Source organism: Salmo salar, chromosome ssa13, assembly GCF_905237065.1.
Source record: "Salmo salar chromosome ssa13, Ssal_v3.1, whole genome shotgun sequence".
Lineage (NCBI taxonomy): Eukaryota > Metazoa > Chordata > Actinopteri > Salmoniformes > Salmonidae > Salmo > Salmo salar.
The window spans coordinates 65368026-65379205 of record NC_059454.1 but is presented as its reverse complement, the minus strand read 5'-3'; the positions used below and the strand labels follow the sequence as shown (position 1 = coordinate 65379205).

At 44.3% G+C, this 11180-nt stretch overlaps 1 protein-coding gene and 1 long non-coding RNA gene across 3 annotated transcripts in view; one reads left to right on the top strand and one right to left on the bottom strand.

Annotated features, from left to right (window-relative positions):
- Positions 1-1499: 1499 nt before the first annotated feature.
- The window catches only part of LOC106567575 (ceramide synthase), a 61351-nt gene continuing 51670 nt past the window's right edge, over positions 1500-11180 (bottom strand). For both annotated transcript variants that reach the window (XM_014137052.2, XM_014137053.2), the window contains one exon: positions 1500-10007. In XM_014137052.2, the coding sequence (XP_013992527.1) occupies positions 9660-10007 (348 nt within the window). In that variant the 3' untranslated portion in view covers positions 1500-9659. The remainder of the gene's footprint in view (positions 10008-11180) is intronic.
- Positions 10359-11180, top strand: part of LOC123726234 (uncharacterized) — a 12634-nt gene continuing 11812 nt past the window's right edge. Inside the window, exon 1 of the long non-coding RNA XR_006758607.1 lies at positions 10359-10463. This is a non-coding gene — a long non-coding RNA (uncharacterized lncRNA). The remainder of the gene's footprint in view (positions 10464-11180) is intronic.

Here is an 11180-nt window from a genome sequence, read left to right as displayed (position 1 = left end):
GCCTCTCCCATTGCATGGGTAATAAGGATCTGCTCTATCAAACACCGATACTCGCCCAATGAATGGTAGTTTGACTAAAGATCTATGCGCGACGCAAGTAAATCATCCATTGATGGCAATTGGAGACCGGCGAACAGTGCTTGTGCCCATAAACTGAATGTCTCTTTTTTTTAAGCGATTTATTGTTCAGTCTGCTGCTGGGGGGGACGACTCATAATACAGGAACAGAGTAAATGAAATGCCGTCAAACATATGGAAAGTATGTGTTTGATACCATTCCACTCAAGTCATTAACACAAGCCCATCCTCCCCAATTAAAGTGTCACCAACCTCCTGTGGTTCAGTCCCACTCAGGTGCCTCATTGTGTTGCGTGTGATTGCCCTCTGTTGGTCTTGGAGAGAACATTATCCTTTAATTTGCTTAAGGAATGTGGTAGCCTGGTCCCAGATCAATTTGTGTGGTCTTTGTTGTTACTCAAGTGGATATGCGACCATAGAAGTTGGCTATAAAGCACAAACAGATCTGGGACCAGGCTAGGAACGTGGGAGGAAAGAAACATCAGTTTATTGAGATGAACCTTAAGTGGCATCCTCTCCTTCATCTGCACTGATATGAAAAGACAGGCTAGGTGGAAACTATACAACAAATGATGCCTGCCGGAAACTAGCTTTCACCTGTCCAGTTCTTTCTGATCAGTTACAGACTAGAGATGAGAGTGGAGATGCACCCAGAGTGAAACAGAGACCAGGGGTGCATTCAATTAGGTCAGGGGTGGGCAAACTACGGCCCGGATCTGGCCCGCATGCCCATTTAATCCATGGGAGGTTGGAGTGGGGGGTTATTATTTTGGGACTCCAGGCCACACTTGAACCTCTATAATTTCTACATAATTTCTATATAGTTTTAATGGACCTATATATTTTCAATTTAAATAACTGCCCTTTTTCAGGCCTGCAAACAGATTACATTTTTTACATCCTGATGTGGGCTTCAAGCCCAAAAAAATGCCCACCTCGAGTTAGGTTCAACATTTGTTACTTGCTTGGTTTGTACTGAATGGCATGTTTCCCCAAAACTGTGCACCGCGTTCGTCAACAGCTTTTGAAGAATGTTTGCTCCCATTGGGTGGGTGTAGCCTGATCAAAATGGGTGTGACCATTAGAAATCGTAAAACTCATTAAGCACACCACACAATCACCCTCTGGGTCACCATAATCACACCGTTCTTCAAAATAGTCGTTCAGTACAGTACCTTTTCCATTAAATTAAACGTTGAACAACGTTCTGTCGTACTGAACGCACCTCTGGGTGGTGTTCATTGGGACACACCATAGCAAAACGGGAAACGAAAGAGTTCTTGGACAACTTCAGATAGTACAGTGTTTTCCGTGATTCCCTCCGTTTGAGAATTTTCTTCAATTTCGTGCCTACTGCAGACACCCCAGTGTTCTCAGAAAATTGAGGCAGAGGCATGTACAGCAATTAACACAAATTCTGGTTTAAAAGGATTCATCAAATCAGTTTTATTTGTCTTTATGGGGTGTCTGATTTTACAAGTTGCAACAAAATAATTCCTCTCAATCAATGTTTAGGTTAGTTAAAGAGCCCATTCGTTTTTCAGATAAGAAATTCCTCAAAAAAGGGCACACTACAAACAAAAAACCTTTATATATGTATATATCAAAATCAGATATATAAATATATGAAAAAAATCAGATAATGTTATCAAAAATAACAGGAGACAGGGAGTGTTGAAGGTAGTGAATAAGCTGCATTTAGTAAATTACACAGCCAAAAGGGGACATGAGGTGACAGACACTATTGCGAGGATGGAAGTCCGATTCGGGACAGAAAACGTTAACAGTACACCGTGTACTGTCATAGAGAGAGTCTAAATCCACAAAAAAACTAAGCACAGCAAACAAATTCGGAACTTGAGTATATAAAAACTTTAACCAAACCGTGATGATGGAAGAGAGAAGCACATTGGAAGACCCGCCAAAGGAGTTGAAACACCCTTTGTCTTAAAAAAATATAAGGCCTCCCGAGTGGCGCAGCGGTCTAAGGCACTGCATCGCAGTGCTCGAGGCGTCACTACAGACTCGGATTTCATCCCAGGCTGTGTCACAACCGTCTGTAACTGGGAGTCCCATTGTGCGATGCCCTATTAGCCCAGCGTCGTCCGAGTTAGGGGAGGGTTTAGCCACGGGGGGGCTTTACTTGGCTCATCGCGCTCTAGGGACTCCTTGTGGTGGGCCGGGCGCCTACAGACTGACTTCGGTCGTCAGTTGAACTGTTTCCTACGACACATTGGTGCAGCTGGCTTCTGGGTTAAGCGGGTTCATGTTAAGAAGAGCGGTTTGGCAGGTCATGTTTCAGAGGAGGCATGACTCGACTTTTGCCTCTCCCGAGCCTGTTGGGGTGTTGCAGCGATGAGACAAGATCGTAATTGGATATCACGAAATTGGGGAGAAAAAGGGGGTAAAAAATAAAGTATGGGGGCTTTTTGAACAGAAGACGTGTACAGTAGTATTGTACTAAGAGGACGGCGGGAATGCATGCAACGGATAAAATGCATATTTAAAAAAAATTGTTTTATCAGCCCAGTTATAGAAATGTAACCCCCCTTATTTTAACCCAATTCACTCTTAACTTGAATCCAATGGCCAGTCAGTCATTGGGCCATACTCTCAACACCTACCAGGCCCCTGTGAGTCCCTTGATAAGAGGGACCGGCCCTGTGTGGATATGTGTGAAATCAAAGCAGCAAAACTACTGGAAAAGTAAGCCTAGGGGGCACTGCCCCCAGACCCCAGCTAAATGTTCCACCTCTGCACAGCCATTAATCCTGATCACACTGATAATGCACAACTCACGCTTCACCGTGCCGAGGCTCCTACATAGAGTGGATATGGATGGATGCTGACCTGGGATAAGGGTTGTGTTAGTGGGAAGGGGAGACACTGCCCCATGCAGTCTGGGGGGGGGGTTGACTAAAGTGCCTGACAATCTTTGGTCTACCAACCCTACAGGTTGCAATACTACAAGCCATGTCAAAATGCATTTGGAAGAAAGCAAAGAAGAAAACAACGGCACAAGCAGGAGAAGACCGCACACCATTCCAGGTATTTTCATATTTCAGAATGCATCGTAACTCATTTCACTTTTTTTTAAACAAATCTAAGTTATACAGTTATATGTTAACATCCTCATCAAACCCTGAGCAAAGAGAGGAGCCTCCGAGAAGGCCGAACATAAGACTTCATATATTATAACAAAACAAATCTGTACTGAATAAGAATTAAAATAAAGATGATTAACAGGATATGTGTTTTGCATGCAGACCCTTGAACCCTATGAACCGCATGATTCGAAGGCTCTGGATTGGATGTCAAGGCAGGGGGCGGGGGATTGCACTTTAGCGACACGTCGAGGTGCCCTGAGTGTCAAAGTGTACGAGACTACTAGCTCTCTATAATCCGCCTCATACCTCACAACGACATCGACCGTGACCTTGCAACAGACTAAGAGTAATTGCAAAAGTATACCATGGAAATCCCTAAAGCCATCAATGTCACCCTCACCTTTTCAGGCAAACCCCATCTGTCATGGGCTTACATATCAAATCAATAAAAAACGCTTCAAGATGGGGGCAAATGTCTCTGAAATGTCAATGTCAATGTCAACCATATAAGGTTCCCAACAGTGGTTGTCCTGTATTGTGAGGCGATTGGTTGTGGCGGTCCTGCATCGTGAGGATATTCGTGGAATTGACTAATGAGGGCACGCAGATTCTGCTCTGGTCCAATAATAATACATTTTACTTGAGGTACACATTTCAAGATAGTCAAGGACATCTTGCATTAAAAGTAGACCTACATAAAATCTAGTGCAGTACATAAAATAGGGCTCTGGTCAAATGTAGTGCACTATATAGGGTATAGGTTGCCAGTTGGGAGGTAATCCATGTGAACAGATGGAGAGTCTGGCCTTGAGGCGTGTCGCTGTGAGCAGCACATCCAGAGGGCCTTTTTAAAGCCATGATGGCCTGATTGGCCTTGCTAGGAAATGGCCCTGTAGCCTAATTAACACTGTGTTCCCTGGACTCCTGAGCTGCTGAGTGGAGAGACTGGACACCTGATGCCAGCAATGGCTCATCTAGATCAGTGGTTCCCAAACTGTGGGGCGCGCCCCCTGCAGTCAGCATAATTTTTTTTAAGGAACACAGTCCAGCTTTAAAAACTTACTCTTGAGAGCTGTAATAGTAGAATGCTCAAGGTGCAATTTCGAAATTGGGTAACGCATCATCAGTTCCTCTTGTCATGTTAGTCATTGCAAACCTTAGAGTTATTTATAACTTGTTAGAAATGTCCAGATCAACTAGCCCATGTCAGCTAACAGTTTTTTAGCTCATAGATAATGTCATTTTTTTGTCACTCAAATTTCACATGAACACACATTAGACATGGCAAAATGTATAGAATTGCAAAAACATTTGCATTAAAACTGCAACATTTTCTTTGCAGCCCATGACAAAAAAAATTAGAATAATATTAAATTTAAAAAAAATATATATATAAAAAAAATAAAAATAATAAATCAGCAGAATTGCAGGAAATAAGCTTTAAACCTGCATTCTCTCCATCAACAAGAGAGGTGTGAACAGTTTGTCATGAACAGTGCTTGTGCCCATAGAAATAGACGTGGTGCATGACGTGATGTTCCCCATTGCTGGTAAACGTATAGAGGAGTGAGTGAGAAAGATTGAGACAGAGAAATAGGGAGGACAAGAGAGTGAGAGCGCACGATTAGAAGGCCTGGGATGTTTCTGTACGGAGTTCTGTGGTCACATCAGTCAGACAGACAGACAAAAGACACTTGAGTCGAGGCATATTGATAGAGTTGGACTCTTTGCCTCTGCCTCTGGGTCCAGGCCAAACAAGCCCATCATTTAACAGCAGCAGCACTTAGCTTCCCTTCCTCCCTTCCCCAGCCTTCTGCCTGCTCTGCCCTGCTCTGCTCTGCTCTTGCTCCAGCGCCGCCCCGGAAGCACAGTGGTTTGGTCCCGGACTGGAGTGTTTCTCAGCAGAAAACAGCTGAGTCCCCACAATGCAGCGGTCTACGGAGTAGAGCAGTGTCACCACAATGCAACCGTCCGCTAGAGAGGAGAGTCCCCACAATGCAGTAGTTTCCTAAAGAGAGCAGAGTCCCCACAATGCAGTAGTTTCCTAAAGAGAGCAGAGTCGCCACAATGCAGTAGTCTCCTACAGAGGACAGTAGAATCCCCAAAATGCAACCTAACATGCAGACAGAACTTCAGCGGCCAGGGCCACGTTGACAAAACTGATGCAAAGGTGCATCCTGACCAGGGTCCAATAGTTATTAAAATAGCCTCTAAGACCAGATAACGTTGATTAAATACATGATGATTTGCTCAAGCTAAAATGCGGTCGGCGCATGTAGGTTTGAAGCAAAGTTGTCTTGGTCCTCACACAAACACTGCCCTCCATTCTCAAATGTGTCCAATTGCCAAGGGCAGCCTTCTTAAGTCTGGTCAGTGTTAAAACTAGAAGAATGTGTTGAGTATGAGCAGAAATAGTGTGTGTGTGTGTGTGTACGTGATATAAAATGTACCTCTCACGGCTTCAGACTTTTCAAAGTGCTAACAGAATCTACAGAAAGCTTCTCATTATCAAGGTTGTCATCATAAAAAATAAAAAAACATGTGCATATGGTAATTCATTCTCTAAAAACAAACATATTTAGTTATTATTATCCTGTATTTACAGCCCTATGATTGGTGCTCCATGCTAGCAGCACTGATGCCAACAAGCGTCAGTTCCTCCTTGCCACTATAAAACACATGCCGTGGATGGGCACTCTGGCTAAAATAACCAGCACCTCAATTTACTGGTAAATTAGTAACAATTATCTACAAGTTAACGGTGTTTCATTAATTTATATAGAACTATTGCCTTCATATTTGAAGGCTAAGGACGAGTAGGTTAAACGACAACATAAAACTCTGGAAAAGTATTCAAGGCCATATGGGTTGTGTGGACAATATGATAAGATGTATCACATTTAAAGTAACTGGCCAGTGTTTCCAGATTTCTATGAAATATGACCTATAATTAATTACAATGAGTGAAATTGTTTCTTCTCCCCCAAAAATGTAATTGTGTTAAAAAGCATATTTTCTGTTTTGGAATGGTGTGGGCGTACCCCAACAGCCGAATGGTGTGGGCGTCGACCAGTCAAAAAATATTAACGCGAGTAGACCGCTGATTGGCCAGCCCATCTTCCTCAAGAGGATGTCATCATCCTCTATGCGGAAATAGCAAGCATTTTTTTAAACTGTCTGTAGAGCTAGGCTATATGGACAAAAATCCATATCACGATAATGTAAAAAACTAAAAATGAGCTAATGATATTTCTGTGATTAAATTATGATTAAAAATAATTGGGAGGTGCTAGAGCTGGGCGATATGGACAAAAAGTAGTATTGCAATAAATGTAACAATATTGCTCGATAACAAATACAATGCTAAACATTTTTTTTTTTACTTTACATTAGCGGCAGGGCTCTAGATGATTTATTTTTCAGTGCCAAGTAATACTTGGCAGCCTGACTCAAAAAGTAAGCCATTTCATCTAACATATCCAGGAAATGCATGAGATACCTTGATGTGTAACCTATTAAAATATGATCCAATATTAGCAGATTTATTTTTGACGACATCTTTGTGCACATTGGCCTAAAAAAGGCTATATTATTCACCACCTGAGGAAGTGGGAACTCAAAACAGCTAGATTGCTAACTCTAAATAGGATATTGTTGCTATATAGAATAAATAATTAGCCTACATGGCCATCAGTAAACGTTGGCGAATGTCCTACAAAAACTTTCCAGCACTAGGCCTAGGCTACTTGATGTAGGCCTATTAACTGCAAATGGCGGGCTCCGCTCATCTCCGCTGCATCAAAACCATACTAACTACAGCCTATTCCGGTTGTAAAGTGTTGCCATGAACTCAATATTGAGGTGATAAATACATGATATACTCCCAGAAAGCTGTGAGTCTCCTCTCTAACTAGAACAAAAGTAGTTGCTTTGAAAACTGTATTCCCCCCCCCCCCCAATAGCATTTTGAGCAACGGCCATATGCTTGTGCTTCTCAGAATGCCTCTCTCCTCCGCCGTGTACAGTGGGTGTCCGCAGCCAACAGCCAAACAGGGACAGGCAGGAATCAACATAATGCATAGGCTATTACTGTTGACCAAATAATGATTTTAGAACAAACTACAGAAACATTGTAGCAAAATCACAGAAAATTCCTGATGTATGCGAAATGCTTCGGTAAGGGGAAGGTAATGTCAGTAATTTTCTGCTTATCGTCCCAGCTCTAGATACAATTCTGAGTTGGGGTTTTTTCTCCAATTTATGCTTTGGCCACAAATACAACTATAGGATGAGTCAACATTTGGGTACAAGTTAACAGAATATGAACTTTTAAAAGTGAGATTTTCACTGGACAGTTACTTTAAAAAAAAACTGGGGTTGTTTCCCGTTGCTGACCTGTCCTAAGGAGCCAACCAAGTCAGGAAAAACTCATAATTCATCCCCACAATAGGCGATCATGAGTAAAAGTAGAATACATGAAATGAGTGTATCGCCACCATCAAGCGTTTCTTATTCTATTCGACAATCTTCTATTTGAAAATAGAGTATAATTTTGGAGCAGGGCCGCATGCAGCTGTGTAATCATCCTGCTCCAGCATCATGCTAGGAACTTTACTGTTTTAATATCTAAACATCAGGTTAATCTCTACTACATGGGGTTTTAAATTGTCCTCGCTGTTTTCAACCCTGTCCGTTTTATTGCTCCAACTGGCACCGAGTGGGCCGGTCCCTGGAGGACACAACGTGACAAGCCCCTCCCACGTGGCCCCCCCAGACCCCGTTACCAGAGGGCAGCATTGACCTAACAGAATCACCCCACCACTCCCACCCCGCAAACTTCACGTCAAGTGACCGTAAAGTCTTGTCTCCACCCATTAAAAGCAGCTTCAGCTGCTGCAACGGAGCCGAACCCGGGACTAAACGAGCAATCCCATTCCTTCTAATGCTGCTACAGCGCTCCCAGAGAAGTCTTGCGTATGTAAACATACGAACAAAGCTTTTGCTAAGCCACCCCCTTTAGGTAGGGAGGACACAGCACATAATATAGAGAGAGGCTCCTAGCTTGTGATGCCCCACCCTGTGTGACACTGAGGGGCGGGGTTTAGAGAATTCATGTAAACAGACGCAGCAGGGCAGCAGTACAGCACACAGAACCCTGTTGGGTCGTAAACAACAAAGGAGGAAGACGGGAGCGCTGCAGGCACACCGATTGGCCAGCGGCGGCAGCCATGGAGAACGGTGAATGAGGAAACGGGACAATGGGAGGCGCTGAGGTGGATAAAGGAGGGTGGAGTTCCACAATCCAATCACATTAAATGGGTTTTTGTGTAGCTATGCTGGTGCAAAGAGCTTGGTGCAAACATTTCTTTTTCATTTTCTCCTTCAAATGTAGATGAGGTGACACCCGTACCTATCTTAGTTTGTAAACACCCCATCCCATACCACCCCACCACCCCTCGTCCCACCACCCAGCCTTGTCACCATTACTATCTGCCTGCCAAGTCCCCTTTCCCGCTTCTCCTCCTCTCCCGCCGGCGGTCTTTTAAAGATGAGGACTGGGTGGGTGGACAAACACTTCATAAAATGTGAATCTTCAGAACTTGACATAAAAATCGACAAACAAAAGAAATCAACAAATTCTACAGACACATTCATCTACACTAACTGATCTTCATCTGATCATTCATCTACACTAACTGATCTTCATCTGATCATTCATCTACACTAACTGATCATTCATCTACACTAACTGATCTTCATCTGATCATTCATCTACACTAACTGATCTTCATCTGATCATTCATCTACACTAACTGATCTTCATCTGATCATTCATCTACACTAACTGATCTTCATCTGATCATTCATCTACACTAACTGATCTTCATCTGATCATTCATCTACACTAACTGATCTTCATCTGATCATTCATCTACACTAACTGATCTTCCAATCAGCAGAGCATCTACACTAACTGATCTTCCAATCAGCAGAGCAAGTAATACATGAAGGGGAGGGGCCGGGGGAGTGTCTCAGCACCCCCCCCTCCGAAAAAAGCAGGAGCTCCATTCTGTCTTTTTCATATCTTTTAGGGAAACTCCAGTGTAGCACTACAAATATAACCCCTGTCCAATCCCTCTAATCCAAGCACAGGGGGGTGGTGGTAACCCCCCCCCAAAAAAAAAAAAATGGAGCTTGGACTGGGCATGGAGCGATCAGTAGCATCGAAGCAAAAGGGAAACATGGGAGTGGGGGCTCAGGGGGAGGAGGAGCAGTAGCAGTACTAGTGTAATCATAGTAGTAACGGTAGTAGTTTTGGGGAGACTGTGGTATGTAGCCGAAGTGCTTCTGCAGTAGAAGTAGTAAGTAGTAGTCGATGGTGGTTCATTTTTGTGTGACTCGAGCGCATATAGAGTAGAGAGAACCGAGAAAGAACAGAGAGAGCGCGATGGTGACGGAGTGAGCTCTCCAGCTCTAGTGGTTTCCCTTGGGTTGGCTGTCCGTGAGGGAGGGGGGGCTAGGTGGGGGCAGGGGGGAGGAGTCCTGGCTGCCGGCAGCAGCGGTGGAGTGACACTGGCGCTGGTAGAGCCGCCAACCCTTGCGGCAGAGCAGCACGAACCAGTAGACCTGTGGCGCCAGGATACACAGGCTGCCCAGGTTGACCGACAGTGTCAGGTGGAAGGGCACGCCGTAGACGGGGATGCCGTAGTGACGGCCGTAGACCCAGTACATGTAGGGAAAGAGGGCGATTCGACACAGGAAGAAGCTGAGCAACACCATGCCCCCGTTGGCCTTATGGATCCAACAGTCCTGCAGACCCAGCTGTGAGAAACAAGAGGAGAGAAGGATGGAGGGAGGGAGAGATGTGTTGGGAGAATATTGAAAGGAGACAAAGAGGGAGAAAAAAGGTCATTATATGGTCAAACAGTCTTCAAATTCTAAGTGAGCAAAACTGGGCTGGAATCCCTGGACCTGTTTGAATACTTTGAAAATACATTCTTGCTTCCTCCCTTCCATGATGTAATCCCTGATCTGAAGACTGGACTGGTGAAAGCTATGAAGTGATACACATGCATCATGGTAGATCTGTTGACAGATACACTATTACAGGAAGCGAAGTAGGCATTCTAACAGTGCCCATGTGTGGTCTTGTGTGTTATGACAGTGGCTCTGCAGTACCCGACCAGTCCACCAGAGGACACTAAGTAAGAGAGCAGAGAGCGGCCCTACTGAATGAAGAGTCAGAAGTCAGCAGAAAGTGAGCTGGAGACCAAACAGGTTGCCTGCTCACTGCTCTTTGCTCTTTTAGTGATAAACATAGACCAGGAGTGTTTATTTAGTGAGTAGCTGTATGGATACAAGTACATACAGGTAACTGCCAAAATAAAGGAAACACCAACATAAAGCGTCTTAATAGGGCGTGGCCACCATCGCCAAAGCTGCCAGATCAGCTTCAACACACCTTGGCATAGATTCTACAAGTGTCTGGAACTTTATTGGGGGGATGCAACATCATTCTTCCACTAGAAATTCCATAATTTGGTGTTTTGTTGATGGAACACGTTGTCTCAGGCGTCGCTGAATCTCAATTGGGTTGAGATCCGATGACAGACACACAGACAGACACAGACACACATAGGCAGACACAGAGAGAGACACACAGACACAGAGAGAGACACACAGACACAGAGAGAGACACACAGAGAGACAGAGACACACAGACAAAGACAGAGACACAGACAATGACACACAGACAAAGACAGACACACAGACAATGACACACAGACAAAGACAGACACACAGACAATGACACACAGACACAGACAGACAGGCACACACACAGAGAGACAGACAGGCACACACACAGAGAGACAGACAGGCACACACACAGAGAGACAGACAGGCACACACACAGAGAGACAGACAGGCACACACACAGAGAGACAGACAGGCACACACACAGAGAGACAGACAGGCACACACACAGACAGACAG